We start from the raw sequence: 16303 nt of genomic DNA on the forward strand, positions 1-16303 counted from the left end.
GTAAAGAAGACAATTTGTCCTTAGGTGAACAAATGAGAGAGTTGCCAATTTAACATAAGGTTTAAATAGGGTGTGCAGCTGATATTTATTGAGCACTCTATATATCTTTTCAGATATGAAGCCTTGAATGTATGAGGTGGTAACAATTTTGCTGTGGTTTGATGTGGTAGGCAATGGAGGGGATTTCTGGAGGAGAACTTAGTATTTTTTCTAGGTTAAGTGTGAAGTGGTATCCAAGACCATGCCTTGGATACCACTTCACACAGGATCAATGGGACAAAAACAAAGTGCTTACGCAGAAGTCATTATAAGTCAGAGAGATTGTTTTTGAAATCTACTGAAGCTTTAAAACATACTCCAAACCTCAACAAGTATGGCTGTATAAATTTACCAAAAATATGGGAGACAGTCATTTTAAGATCTAATTAATATCTGTTGGAATACAGCTCTCATAGTATCATATTTAAAAATCAAAATAAAACTGAATGTGAGAATTACAGAGATATTTCACAACTGAGTGTCCCCAGTAAGATTTATGCAAGTATACTTCTGAAAAGGTTGAGAAGGATTGTGGAAGGGAAGCTTGGTGAAGAACAAGATGGATTCTGGCCAGTTAGACGCTGCCAGGTTCAGATTTTCATTTTATGACAAACAGTTGAGAAACTGTGGGAATATAACAAAGATCTGTACTTAAGTTTTGTAGATCTGGAAAAAGCATGAAAATGTGCCAAGAGAGAAGCTATTCAAAAAGCTACAGTTGTATGGGACATGATATCAAGCAATACTTAGTCTTTATTTGAGTTAAAAGTCAGCAGTTAGAATTGAAGGAAGTACAGGAAGATGGTTTAATGTTAAATCTGCTGTCAAACAATTATGTACATTATCCCCTGTGTTATTCATTATCTATATGGATCACATTATGAAAAAAGTGGCATTAAACCTGATATCAATCATCTTTATGCAGATGATTATTATTATCTAACAGCTCCAGGAAGTCCAAAGACTCATCAAGGGAGGGTAACTACTCTACAACTCTGTCTTTACCAACTACGAGCCGCAACTACAACAACACCATCTACTCGCCAACGACTACCACTACTATTTTCACAGACAATCACAACCATCCATACCTACGGAGGGATTCGAACCCACAGCATTTTGGCTGGAGAGCGGATACGCTAACTACTCAGACAACCAGGCCAATAATGATGTTATACTTTTAAATAAATCCAGTACAAGTCTTCAAGATTCCCTGACTAAATTGAATAAATATCATAATAAAGTTGGTATAAAAATCAGCAATGACAAGACAAAGACAATGAAAATAGACAGAAATATTGAAAATATCAACTGCATTGCGAACGGAGAACCTACAGAATGAATAAAACATTTCAGCTACTTAGGCACAATTTTCGGTGAAGATGGTAAATTAAATATGGAAATAGACAACAGAATCAACAAAGCTAGTAGGACTGGAAGTCAATTGAATAAATTCGTATGGAATAAGAGAGAAATTAGTCAGAACACTAAATTAGCTGTATACAAGACAGTGATCAAATCAGTTTTAACTTGTGGATCTGAGAGCTGGGTCAGAAGTAAAACACTTGACCAAAGACCGCAGATATGAGAGTCCTGAGAAAGGTTAGAGGCGTGAACAGATGGTATCAATGGTAATAGATATATATAAAAATGAGGATATTAGGAAAGAACTTGTCATTGTTAGCATCCAGGAATGTATTAAGCAGAGCTAATCTCAGGTTGTATGGTCACTTAAACCGAATGGGAGAGGAAAGATTAGCAAAACAAGTGTTCTCTGCTAGGTTAGCAGAAAAGACCCAGAGGAAGACCGAGATACAGGTGGATGGATACAGTAAAAAGTGCCTCAGAAGATAGAAATATAAGATCTGATAATGCTAGAGTCTTGACAGGTAACAAATAGATTTTGAGGAAAATTGTAGATAGAAGTTAGTAATGATGTAAGTCTCATGTAGTACTATCCTGTAAACCCCCTTGAGGGTACACATGTCAGGAATTTAATGATGATCATCTTCTATGAGGGATGGTGGCAGACTGCTGCATAGTACCTATTGAAATTAGTCTTACAATAAACGGAAGGATGATTTAATCGAATTATTTCGGTTTTGTGACCATATTTTTATTAAAAAAATACTGTTTTTAAAACTAAACAAGTACTAAAAAACAAACCCGACAAGTTTCATTAGTCTGACGACTAATGAAACTTATCGGGTTTGTTTTTTTAGTACTTTTACCCTTCAGGGGTAAAAAGAACTAACAGTTTAAAGCACAAATTATAAGAAATTACAAAAAAACAAGTTCATTAGTTGGTATTATGAACATCAAAAAAGTTCGTTAAAAAACCGAGTAACAGATCTATACAACTGTTAATACGTGTTAGCTGGAAACAATGCTATTTGATATCGCATTCTGTGGTTCAGTTGTCACTTTGTCTGAAGTATGAACTGTTATACCCTGATAACCAAGAATGTAAAAATTTCAGTTATCATGGTGTAACATGAAAATAAAAATATAAAACCCTATGTAAGTAGCCAATACAAAATATTTAAAGACAGATAATATCGACATAATAGGGGTGACTGAAACAAAAAAGACCAAAACCGGTGGGATCTTTCTGAGCAATAAATACAAAATGTTATATTCAGGCAATAACAATCAAGGAAAAGAAGGAGTAGCCATAGTATTCAACACAAAATACGAGGCTAATCTTCTTGAATGGCAGTCAGTCTCAAGTAGAGTAATGTGGGCAAATATGAGAATGGGGAACTGGACAATGAGACTTATTTGTGCCTATGGTCCCACAGAAGGTTCTACTAAGGTAGAAGTGGAGGAATTTTTTGAGACTTTAGAAAAAGCAACTGACACAATGAAAAAGGAAAAGTTGGTCCTTGTTGGGGATCTAAATAGCAGAGTAGGAAATCATTTTGTATGTGAGACACAAAAATATTTTGGGAAAATTTGGAGAAAAGAGCAAAGCTAATAATAATGGCAAATATCTGTTGGATTTCTGCTCAGGACATGGACTGGTTATTACTAACACCATGTTCCAACATAAAAATGTGCACAAATTCACATGGAGAGATGAGGCTAGGAATAAGAAAAGTCTCATTGACTATGTTATTGTTGATAGTGATGTTTTCTCCCTGGTGCAGGACACCAGAGTGTACAGAGGATTTGAAATTGGAAGTGATCACTATTTAGTCTTGAGCAGGATAAAATTGAATTTCATATTGAAAAGAATAACATGTAAGAAAGTTTTAAAGCGAATAAAAGTTGAGCAGCTCTCAGATGTAAACTGTAGACTAAAATACAGAAATATTATTGAAAAGAAAATGAAAGAGTTTGAGAACAGGAATCAAACCTTGGAGATTCAGTGGCAAACTCTGAAGGAAACATTGATTGATTCTGCCAGAGAGGCATGTGGTGAGGTTGTGTGCAAAGATAAAAAAAATCAGAACTCCCTGGTGGCCACAGGAAGTTAAAGAGGCAGTGAAGGAAAAGAAGAAAGCATATCAAAAGTTCCTGGCAAATAAGTCAGCTTTTACTCTTACAGAATACAGAGACAAATGAAAGAAAGCTAAACAGTGTGTAAAACTAGCTAAACAAAAGTCATGGGAGGACTTTGGCAAGAATATAGAAAATAAATATCAAGAAGGTGGCAAAATATTCTGGAGGTTGTTGAAGAAGCTTAGGAATGGAGGAAAGAGTGCTGTAAAAGGAATTAGAGATGATAAAGGTGAAATGAAAACAGGAGAAAAAGATATCCTTGAAGTATGGAGTAATTACTTTGAAAAACTGCTAAATGAAACAAGCAGTGATGACAGCACAGTGATAAAAAACACTGACCAGGCATGCAGTCAGGAATACATATCCATACTTGAAGTAGAAAAAGCCATCAAAGGCTTGAAATGTGGAAAGGCAGCAGGAGTAGATGATATTCGACCAGAAATGCTGAAGTATGGTGGTATACGAGTCTTACAGTGGCTGCACTGCATAGTTCAGAAAGCCTGGACAGAGGGACGAATTCCCGATGATTGGAGTAGAGCTCTCATAGTACCCATATATAAAAAGGGAAATAAAACTGAATGTGAGAATTACAGAGGTATTTCCCTACTGAGTGTTCCTGGCAAGATCTATGCAAGTATACTTGAGAAACGGTTGAGAAGAATTGTGGAAGAAAAGCTTGGTGAAGAACAAGCTGGATTCAGGCCAAATAGAGGCTGTCAGGATCAGATCTTCACTTTACGACAAATAGTCGAGAAAGCATGGGAATATAACAAAGATCTGTATTTAAGTTTTGTCGATTTGGAAAAGGAATATGACAAGGTGCCAAGAGAGAAGCTATTCAATACGCTGCAGTTATATGGTGTCAATGGGGCATTATATCAAGCAATACTTAGTCTTTGTTTGAGTTGTGAGTCAGCAGTTAGAATTGAAGGAAGTACAGGAAGATGGTTTAATGTTAAATCTGGTGTGAGACAAGGATGTACATTATCCCCTCTGTTATTCATTATCTATATGGATCACATTATGAAGGAATGTGGTATTAAACCTGATATCAAAATTGGAGATGTTAATGTCTGCTCTTTGCTTTATGCGGATGATGTTATACTTCTAAATAAATCCGCTACAAGTCTGCAAGATTCTCTGACTAAATTGAATAGCTGTTGTAATAGATATGGTATGAAGGTCAGCAATAAAAAGACAAAGACAATGAAAATAGGCAGAATCATTGAAAATGTCAACTGTGTTGTGAATGGAGAACCTGTGGAACAAGTAAAACATTTCAGCCACTTAGGCACAATTTTTACTGAAGATGGTAAACTAAATATAGAAATAGACAACAGAATCAGCAAAGCTGGTATCGTGGGAAGTCAATTGAATAAATTCATATGGAATAAGAAAGAAATTAGTCGGAACACTAAATTAGCTGTATACAAGACCGTGTTCAAACCAATTTTAACTTATGGATCTGAGAGCTGGGTCAGAAGTAAAACACTTGACCAAAGACTAGAGACCGCAGATATGAGAGTCCTGAGAAAGATTAGAGGCGTGAACAGATGGCATCAATGGCAATATCATATTTAAAATGAGGATATTAGGAAAGAAGTTGACATTGTCAGCATCCAGGAATGTGTTAGCAGAGCTAATCTCAGATGGTATGGTCACTTAAATAGAATGGGAGAGGAAAGATTAGCAAAACAAGTGTTCTCTGCCAGGTTGGCAGGAAAACGACCCAGAGGAAGACCAAGATATAGGTGGATTGATACGGTACAAAGTGCCTTAGACGATAGAAATATAAGATCTGATAATGTTGGAGTCCTGACAAGTAACAGACTGATTTGGAGGAAAATTGTAGATAGGAAGTTAGTACTGATGTAATTTTTTCATGTAGTACTGTCATATCCTGTACACCCCTTGAGGGTACATGGCAGGAATTTGATGATGATGATAATATGCTTGCATCCAAGTAAAATAATTATAGCAGAAATTGTTTGTTTAACTAAATAATAAAAAAGGGAATCTTATTACAAAAAAGGATATGAAAAAAATAAGTTAAGTAAGACAAAGAAGATTAGTAATAAGAATTTGTATGTGAGAGGCTAGTTTAACACTTGAAAAAAGGAGATTATAATATTCAAGTAAATTCTAAAAAGGGAATTAATTTAGTATAGAGGCTAGCTTAAAACAAATGACGATTGCTCAAGGTCAATTCTCGAAGTGAGACGTCGTCACGTGAGAGTCGCGTGCAAGCGAACTGTAGCATGTTTTGGGCAGAAAAACGCCACTTTAATTGGTGAGTGAGATCGACTCCAGTGGGGGGGAAGAAATTGAAGAAGGTGCTGATAAGGGCTATGCAGATAAAATGGTTAGGAACCCCCTCCCCCCACACACAAGGCTTTTTTTTCGTCAGAATTTCTTCACGAAATTTTTGTAAAGGGAACACGCAGTTTTCCAGAGTGACGGTGTAGGAGTTATCTCCGTCTGACAAAACAAGAAAACAAAGTGTGTGGGAATTCGATTCCGTATTCCTATTGCAAGAGATAATTACAATATCGCCGTATAATTACAAGGAAGAAATTGTCTATGTATTTCATCATCCAGTACTCGTAACGAGGGAAAGAAAATCCATACAGAAGTCCATGCCCACGTGATGAGTTCCAGAGTGATAAAATAGAAGATTCTGTGTGTCCTTAATTCAAGCACGAAAGGTATAGATTGTGAAAACCAGGGTTCGTCCTAGAAAGCTACTGTAAAATCTTGTATCAATTGAAATCGCATATAGTTGCAATCATTGTTAATTACTGGACAGTTGAAGATAAACTAGGACTTTAGTACAAGTCAGAGTAGAATGAGAGTAAACTAGTTTGTATTATTTGATAAGCATTCATGTGCTAGAGATTTATGTACGCGCATGGTATTTCATATGAGAATGTCTTAAAGGACAAATGTATGTATGGGCATAGCGAAAGGATAGTTTAACCTATATTGTTTTGTTTTGTAAGTTAGATAAGGTAAACTGAATATAAATATAAATGTCCATGGTATTATAGCAATATAAAGCATTCTGACTAGTATAAGGTTAAGCAAAGTGTAAATTAGTTCCAGGATTATATGTGTATATTTATATGTATAAAATCTGTTATGACGGCATGATCGCAAATTCCCATATAGGATTTTGTCCTAGTACTTGTATTTTTCTTGTGTAATTTTGTAATTTTATTCTTAGTATTGAATTGTGTTTTATATAATAGAAATTGAATTGTACCATGTTTAAGATTTTAAATAAACTTTTGTTCAATGATAATACAGTTGTCTGAAATTGCTGCCTAATGCACCACTTGAAAAAACGTGCGAACCTAATCACGCAGGAAATTAATGTATTAAGTTACGAGATAAACGGTCATGACTGCATAATAGTTTCAGACTCAGACATATTTTTGTAATTGCTCCTTGTTTTCGAAGTATTTATCTTAAACTAAATGTCCTGAAAGGCACAGTATAACATAAATATTAGGGACACTAAGGGGAGAAAAAAGCTTAAATATTTGAATTTCGTAATATCTCGTACATAGTTAAGTTTTGAATAAAGATAAGCAGAGATTCACTTGAAAGGATAAAGGAAAGTTTAATAATCGTAGGTAGGGACACAACATAAATGGCACAGTCGACAGGATGTAGTTTAGTTTAGTTTAACTTATAATTGAAATCTTAATTATAAGAGCTATTCACAACAAGTTGGTTTTGGGTGCTGGTCAGAAAACTGAGAGGCAAAAGTTTAAGTTTTGTTGAAAATTTTAAAGAGTAAATTAGTGTAAATTGGATGTAAGTATGACTGAACAACCCTCTATTAGTTTAGGCATGGATAACAGCGAATTTTTTCGTTACATTAACCCACAGCAGGTGTTCCCACAATTTTCGGGTGAGGAGACTGATGACGTCCTAAATTTTTTTAGTTATATAGAAGAGCTTATGAGAGTTGGAGGATGGACTAATTTTCAGTTGCTAGTCTTGCTCAGGAGTAAACTGGTGGGAAAGGCCAAGGCATTCTTAGATCACTCTCCTTTGCTAAGGGAAGCCTTGGATTATCAACAATTCAAACAAATATTAGTCTCAGAATTTGCTAAAAAAAAGGGGAGTTCCCAAGTATTGAAGGAGTTGTATAATTGCATACAAGAGAAGGGAGAAAGTGTATCTAAATTTCTGAGCAGAATTATGTCTGTATCACAATCCGTGAGGTTCTCGTTCCCAGAGGAAAAGGCCCACATGAAGTGGTTAGCCTTCCAACAGTTCAGAATTAGATTATGTGATCGACTAAGAGAAGTGATATTTAAGAAAGGGGCCCAGGACCTAGATTCGTGCTTTAGCCTGGTCAGGAAAAGAGAAAATTTTGGATGAAATGGAGCAAGCCTCTTCTCTGAGGGGACAACTAAGAAAGGGTTTAAGTAATGAGAATGAGAGAATTATAAGTGTGGTTGTCGGTAGTGAGAGAGATGATTCAGTGAAGGGAGAAGGGGTTAAGAATGCAAACTGTTTCCTTAGCAGAGGTGAAAAGGGAATTGCCCCTGCCGTTGGTAGAAGGTTTGATAGAGGGTATACCCTGTAAACTCCTGTTTAATACTGGGGCTCACATATCGGTAATCCCAGAAAATTTGGTTGAGGCATTCCAGGATGTAGCCTCTAATAGCTTTACTAAACTAAGTCAACCCATCGAGATCATGGGAATTGCGAAGGTTGAGCTTTCCTCAATCATGAGAGTGAAGGTAAGAATTTCCATACCCTGCTTCCCTATCAATATCATGCATGAGATGCTAGTCTTACCCGAGGCTGCAGACACTAGCAATCAAATCATACTGGGTATTGATTTTTTAGAAAATCATAGCTTTATGAGTGATTTTGCAAGTGGAACACCGTCCCTGTGTGGAAAAGAGTGCAGGCCACAGTGCAGAATGCAAGACCATGTAGGGGAGAGAAAAGCCTTGAAGGTCGAATTGAAGGACTGGGAAAAAGAGTCCAGCATGTGGAGGAATAAACTGATCCAAGATACCATTAAGAACCTAAGTTCTGAGCAGGAAAGGATTCACATGATGGAGTTCTTTAAATCAGTATTCCACAAGTATCCAAAAGTGTTCACAAAAGAGATCAGCTCACTTTCTTGTACTAACCTGGTTCGACATGCTGTTAAAATCAGTTGTGATGTGCCCATAATATGTGAGACAATATCAGACCCCACTAAAACATATGGATGGATGCACTCAAGAAATTACTCCTGGAATATGAGAAGGATGGAATTATTGAAAAGTCAAATTCTAGATGGAATAGCCCATTTATCTTAGGTAGAAAAGCCTAATGGTGGGTTAAGATTTGTACTGGACCCGAGGGAAATCAATAAGGTCACAAAACCTATAGATTTTCCCGTGTGCAAGATTGAGGACTTGTTGATTGGCCTGGAGGGAGCTAAGTACTTCTCCAAACTAGATCTGAACTCTGGCTATTTCCAGATTCCTTTGAGGGAGGACAGAAAATACTTTGCCTTCACCAAAAGATGGCAGAAGTATCAGCTGTGTCGACTCCCTCAGGGGGCCAGGAACTCAGCCATGAGTTTTCAGAGCCTGATGAACTCTGTGCTATCTGATATGTTGGGAGAAGGAGTTATTAGTTTCCAGGATGATCTTCTAGTTTACTCATCTTGTGTCAAGGAGCATAAGAGACTACTCATAGAGGTCATGGAAAGGCTTAACAGAGCTCAGTTATCTCTGAAGTGTTCTAAATGCAAATTTTTCCTCAAGGAAGTTGCGTATTTAGGCCATGTGGTAAATGAACACGGTATAGCACCCACAGAGGAAAACGTGACTGCCATATCAAAGGTAAGAACTCCCACAACTGTAAGGCAGGTTAGGAGGTATTTGGGAATGATCAACTTCTACAGGAAGTTCATTCCCGAATGCTCCAAACTGATGGAACCTATAGGTAGACTCACAATGAAAGGAAAAAAATTCGAGTGGGGAAACAAACAGCAGATTGCACATCAACACTTAAAACTAGCTCTAACTAAGTCGCCTGTCCTGACCATCCCAAACTGGGTAAGGAACTTTATCTCTCTGCTGATGCTTCCAATGATACAATCGCCTCTGTTGAAGAGCAGGAGGGAGGGGGGGGTGTTTAAGCCAATTGCCTTTATCAGTAGGAAGCTTTCATCTTCTGAGATAAATTACTCGGTAATTGAAAAGGAAGCTCTTGCTATTGTTTATGCATTAAGAAAGTTCAGGTATACGTTATTAGGACAACATCTCATCTTGCGGTCTGATCACAAACCATTGTCATTTATATCCTCAATGAAGGACAAAAATCAGAGAATCATTAGGTGGGCTCTGGAGATGCAAGCATTTGATTTGGAAGTAAAATACATCCCTGGCTCAGCGAACATGGTCGCTGACTATCTGTCCAGATCTCAGATCTCTGGATGGTGTACATGATAGTGATGTCAGTCCTAGTAAAGAAGATAGGCAAGAAGAGAATCAATTCTTTGGAACAACAAGTATGGGATAAGTCTCGCATAATCGAAGGGCAAAGGAGGGATCCAGTATGGGGGGGTGCGATTTCTGAGAAAGTTTTGAGAGGAGATAAGTCCCTTATTAAAGATTCTTTCAATCACACACTATACATTGATCCGAATGGTCTCTTATTGTCCAAACAAAGCATCACAGGGAGATGGAAGGACAAAATCATAGTTCCAGAGAAAATGATCCCAACTCTGACCTGGCAGGTCACCAAGGGGTGCATAGAACGTGGAACAGAGTTCATAATCGATATATATGGAAGGGGATGATGGGAGATGTAGAATCATAAGTGACTTCTTGTCATTTGTGTCAGCAGAAGTCCAGCATTGTAGGTAAGGCTCCCCTCCAGTCTTTCCATAATCCCATGTGTCCTTTTCAGGCTGTAGCCATGGATATCGTGGGCCACCTACCTATCACCAAGAAGGGAAATAGGTACATTCTAGTGGTCATAGACATGTTCTCACGATATCCAGAGGCTGTAGCAATTAAGAACCAATCGGCCCAAACAGTAAAATTTTTCAAACTGATTATTTCTAGATATGGGACATCCCAGACACGTCTCTCTGACAAGGGGTCCAACTTCACAGCTGAAGTCATGTTACAGCTGTGTAAGTTGTTAAGAAATTGTTCACCACTCCTTATCATTCTCAAGGAAATGGAATGGTGGAAAGATTGAACAGGACTCTGAAGCTTACCTTGTCTAAAATATCCGATCTCCAGATCTCGAATTGGGATATCTTTTTGCCTCACACATTATTCGCATGCAGAACCGCCCTACATACCGCCATTATTCTCTATGGTTTTGAGCCAACCTTCCCTGCTGATTTCAGGAATTCCCATGTAAATTCGGGATTTCCAGACATTGATGATTATCTCAATAGCCTGATCACCGATAACAGAATTGCGTATGAGATGGTGTACGAATCCAGTGAGGCTTGCTCACAAAGGACAAGAAATTATGCTAACAAATTGAGGAGATACAAGGATCTGAATCCCAGCGATCTGGTTTTGTCAGAACAAAATTCTATTAATAAAAAAGGGGGGAAGTTTGGAAGCAGTCGGACCATATGAAATTCAAGAAAAATTGTCCCCAGTGACATTTAAAATAAGAGAGAAATCTAAACAAGGGAAATCCTGGGTAGTATGCTCCAATAGATTAAAACTTTATAGGATGAGGTCTAATAAGCTGGTATGCCATGGAGATTTGATGGAGAGTAGATGCAGAAGGAGAAGGACTAAAAAAGGAGGTAACAGTCCTCGTCAAGGAGGAAGACATGATGTGAATGCCCCCCCCACCCTCAAGAAGAAGGAATAGTACTGATTGTCAAGGAGAGGGGGAAATTCCATCTCAGATAGACATTGTCCGGTTCAATCAGTCTAAACAATGTATGGGGGAAAGCATAACAAACAAGCAAGTGCCGACAAATACGGGGAATGGGGTCTATGGGGATCAGAGTGAAGACAGATTACTAGAACAAACCCAGTATAACCTTAGGCCCGACAAAATGGTAAGGTGGACCACAGGAAAGGAGTTTATCCCTTAAAGATACATGCCTCCGATAAATGGACATCTGACGAAAAGATTTCAACAAAGGGCACAAAGAGGGGAAGTATGAGAAGGAAATCTAAAGGAGGGAGATACAATAAGGATAAGGCACATAGCAGAGCTCAGTGCATATAATTCACCAGGTATTTCTTCAACAAGTTCCTGTAGAGATGAGAGGAGAGGGAGTGGAAGGTTTATCAGATGACAGGGAGGAAATCCTAAGAAATGTGGAATCTCAAGGGAAAAAAAAAAAAAAGGGAAAAAAGGGGGAAACCCAGGATATGAGAAGAGGAACACTTTGTAGAAATATTTAAAAAAAAAAAATTTTTTTTTTATTTAAAGGGGGGACCTTCGTTACACCCTGATAACCAAGAATGTAAAAATTTCAGTTATCATGGTGTAACATGAAAATAAAAATATAAAACCCTATGTAAGTAGCTAATACAAAATATTTAAAGACAGATAATATGCTTGCATCCAAGTAAAATAATTATAGCAGAAATTGTTTAACTAAATAATAAAAAAGGATATGAAAAAAATAAGTTAAGTAAGACAAAGAAGATTAGTAATAAGAATTTGTATGTGAGAGGCTAGTTTAACACTTGAAAAAAGGAGATTATAATATTCAAGTAAATTCTAAACAAAGGGGATTAATTTAGTATAGAGGCTAGCTTAAAACAATGACGATCGCTCAAGGTCAATTCTCGAAGTGAGACGTCATCACGTGAGAGTTGCGTGCAAGCGAACCATAGCATGTTTTGGCCAGAAAAACGCCACTTTAATTGGTGAGTTAGATCGACTCCTGTAGGGGGGAGAAAAGAAATTGAAGAAGGTGCCGATAGGGGCCATGCAGATAAAATGGTTAGGAACCCCCCCAACACACACACAGGGCTTTTTTTTCGTCAGAGTTTCTTCACGAAATTTTCGTATAGGGAACACGCGGTTTTCCTGAGTGATGGTGTAGGAGTTATCTCCGTCTGACAAAACAAGAAAACAAAGTGTGCAGGAATTCGATTCCGTATTCCTATTGCAAGAGACGAGGAACACCGTATAATTACAAGAAGGAAGAAATTGTCTATGCATTTCATTATCCAGTACTCGTAAAGAGGGAAAGAAAATCCATACAGAAGTCCGTGCCCACGTGATGAGTTCCAGAGTGATAAAATAGAGGATCCTATGTGTGTCCTTAATTCAAGCACGAAAGGTATGGATCATGAAAACCAGGGTTCGTCCTAGAAAGCTACTGTAAAATCTTGTATCAATTGAAATCGCATATAGTTGCAATCATTGTTAATTACTGGACAGTTGAAGATAAACTAGGACTTTAGTACAAGTCAGAGTAGAATGAGAGTAAACTAGTTTGTATTATTTGATAAGCATTCGTGTGCTAGAGATTTATGTATGTGCATGGTATTTCATATGAGAATGTCTTCAAGGACAAATGTATGTATGGGCATAGCGAAAGGATAGTTTAACCTATACTGTTTTGTTTTGTAAGTTAGATAAGGTAAACTGAATATAAATATAAATGTCCATGATATTATAGCAATATAGAGCATTCTGACTAGTATAAGGTTAAGCAAAGTGTAAATTAGTTCCAGGATTATATGTGTATATTTATATGTATAAAATCTGTTATGACGGCATGATCGCAACCCATATAGGATTTTGTAATAGTACTTGTATTTCGCTTGTGTAATTTTGTAATTTTATTCTTAGTATTGAATTGTGTTTTATATAATAGAAATTGAATTGTACCATGTTTAAGATTTTAAATAAACTTTTGTTCAATGATAATACAGTTGTCTGAAATTGCTGCCTAATGCACCACTTGAAAAAACGTACGAACCTAATCACGCAGGAAATTAATGAGTTAAGTTATGAGATAAAGGGTCACGACTGCATAATAGTTTCACACTCAGACATATTTTTGTAATTGCTCCTTGTTTTTGAATTATATATCTTAAACTAAATGTCCTGAAAGTGCAGTATAATATAAACATTAGGGACACTAAGAGGAGAAAAAGCTTAAATATTTAAATTTCTTAATATCTCGTACATAGTTAAGTTTTGAATAAAGATAAGTAGAGATTCACTTGAAAGGATAAAGGAAAGTTTAATAATCGTAGGTAGGGACACAACAGAACTGAGTAAATTTTTAATAAACGCTGACCAAACTTGATTTAAAATCAAACCTTAATTTTTGTTGCATTGCAAAGGAATTTTAATCATATTCTGCGTAATGCAAAATAATGCAAAACACATCTCCTTGCTTCTGCCTAGTATCTCCACTTGGGCCTGGCTCCCACTGAAGAGACCTCAATAAAGGTCGAAACTAGTCTGTGTAGTGGCCCTTCCCTTAATGCATAACATTAGACATATCCGCAAGGAGATATGTTTTGCATTATGGGAGATACTGAGATAGGAGTGTTGGTAGCTTGCTCCACCTTTGCAAGGAGTGCCCTGGTGTTGTACCACCTTACCCCAGTCCTGAAGATACTTTCAGGCGCAAACTTTGTTTGCTCACACTTGGATAAAGGATTGAACTAAATTTATTATGAAATATATGGATTTAAATAAATATTATTACTTATTTCCTTGTATTTTGCATGCGCATTAAAGAAATCTCTCATGGCACAAGTACCTCTTAAAGAACAATTATAATTTATTATTTCTTCCATTTTCTCTCCATAAAATGTGATTTAGTAATAACCAGTCCATGTCCTGAACAGAAATCTAGCAGGCACTTGCCATTATTATTAGCTTTGTTGTTTTCTTCAAATTTCCCAAATCATTTTTATAGGATTGTAATCATTTCCTGCACTGCTGTTTACATCACTAACAAGGACTAACTTTTCTTTTTTTTGTTGTCTTTCTGTAATGCCTTGAAAAACTTCTCAATTAAAACTTCTCTTAGTAGAATCTTCTGTGAGACAAGCACAAATAAGTCTCATTCTCCAATTCCCCATCCTGATATTTACCTATATCATACTACTTGATACTGCATGTCATTCGCTAAGAGTAGGAACTTAAATATGGATGAGTATGTGGTAATGTAAGCAGATATGTGATTTCTTCTTTTCATGGAACTAGTTATCTTCTTTAACTATTTCTGACCATGATGGAGTTCTGATTTTTTTGTATTCCTGTAGACACTTCATTGCATGTGTCACTGGCTGATTCAATCAAAAACTTTCTTTTGATTCTAATTCTCAAGGTTTAGTTGTTCTTTTCAAATTTTCCTCAATAATATTTGTAATTCTGAATCTACAGTGCATATCTGCAACTTAACTGACTTCAGTTCTTTTCAAGAATTTTCACATACTTTCTTTTTTTTCTTTTGAAAGAGATACACATTTTTAACTTACTAGGTAGTGGTCACTTCCAATTGCAAATCTATATCCTTCTGTATCTAGTATCATTCTGAAATCATCACTAACAATGATGTAATCCACAACATTTTTCGTTATATTCTCTCCGCATGAACTTATTTATTTATATTAATATCAGTCCCACACATGAAAGGTCCCAAGATTTATGACATGATAGTTCCATGTGTGGAAAGAAGAAAGAAATTTGATGTGTTTCTTGAAGACCTGAGGATTCTAATTTTTGGGGAAAAACAGTATTGTGAAGAGTGTTTCAAAGAGCAGGCGTATAGGGAATGAAAGCAGAGAATGAAAACTTAGCTTTATGAGTTTATACACATTATTAGACTATCATGATTTTATAGCCTAGTCAATCTCCTGGGCAGAAATCCATAGGTGCTTACCACATTTAATATCAGCTTTGTCCTTTTCTTCACTTTTCTCAATATATTTCTATATATATCTGGGATTATTCATTATCTATTCTGCTTTTTACGTCTTCAACAAGAACCAGCCAGAACCCCTCCTCCAGCTGCTTTTCTCTAAGGATAAAAAAATTCCTCTGCAAGAAGCAGTGGAAATTCATGATCAGTTATGTAGACATGATACTTCTGTAATTCTATTCTATTTTTTATTAATGATATCCATCCACAGTACTGTTAAGGAGCTCTAGTAATGACTTTTCACTGTCTTCCCTCAAAGAAATAGCAAGACTTTGTATAAACAGCCAATGGCTCAGTTGGTGTAATATTTATTTATACTGTACTATCATAATGTATATATAGCTTTATCTAATACAGAATATAATTTGGTGTTTTGATTTAATTTGCTATTTAAATTCCAAAAAAGACAAAGATGGTTTTTTTATAATATATTTTGAGTAGTAGGGCCAAAATATTTTCACTGATTCCTTGGTTCACTGATTCTGCTTTTAAGTGAGTCACTTTTTCTGATGATTTTAGGCAACTAACCTATTAGAGCAAAAGACTACCTGCAATATAAAACGTGTCATTCACAATAAACATTACCTGTTGGGCAAAAAATATAGAATTTACTATCTCTTCATCTTCAACAAAACTTTCTTCTGTAATGACCACTTTCCGTCTTGACCTTCGCTCTTCAATCCATTTGAAAAGAAAGATGAAGCCATACACCGGCCTATAATTACACAAACTGTACATCAACTTTTCAGATTAAAAATATCTGAACTAAATAAAAACTCTACCATTTTTAATTAACCAGAAAATAAAATATTCACATTTTAAATTAAAAATAAAATCATTTTGAATTTT

The 16303-nt window shown here is 36.3% G+C and overlaps 1 protein-coding gene across 4 annotated transcripts in view; it reads right to left on the minus strand.

Annotated features, from left to right (window-relative positions):
- The window catches only part of caly (ubiquitin carboxyl-terminal hydrolase calypso), a 237532-nt gene that overhangs the window by 140223 nt on the left and 81006 nt on the right, over positions 1 to 16303 (minus strand). For all 4 annotated transcript variants that reach the window (XM_090416009.1, XM_090416000.1, XM_090416026.1 and 1 more), the window contains exon 3: positions 16040 to 16169. In XM_090416009.1, coding sequence (XP_090272135.1) covers positions 16040 to 16169 — 130 coding nt within the window. The remainder of the gene's footprint in view (positions 1 to 16039; positions 16170 to 16303) is intronic.

This window comes from Typopeltis vanoorti, chromosome 1, assembly GCF_054136105.1.
Source record: "Typopeltis vanoorti isolate ZY-2024b chromosome 1, IOZ_Tvanoo_1.0, whole genome shotgun sequence".
Lineage (NCBI taxonomy): Eukaryota > Metazoa > Arthropoda > Arachnida > Uropygi > Thelyphonidae > Typopeltis > Typopeltis vanoorti.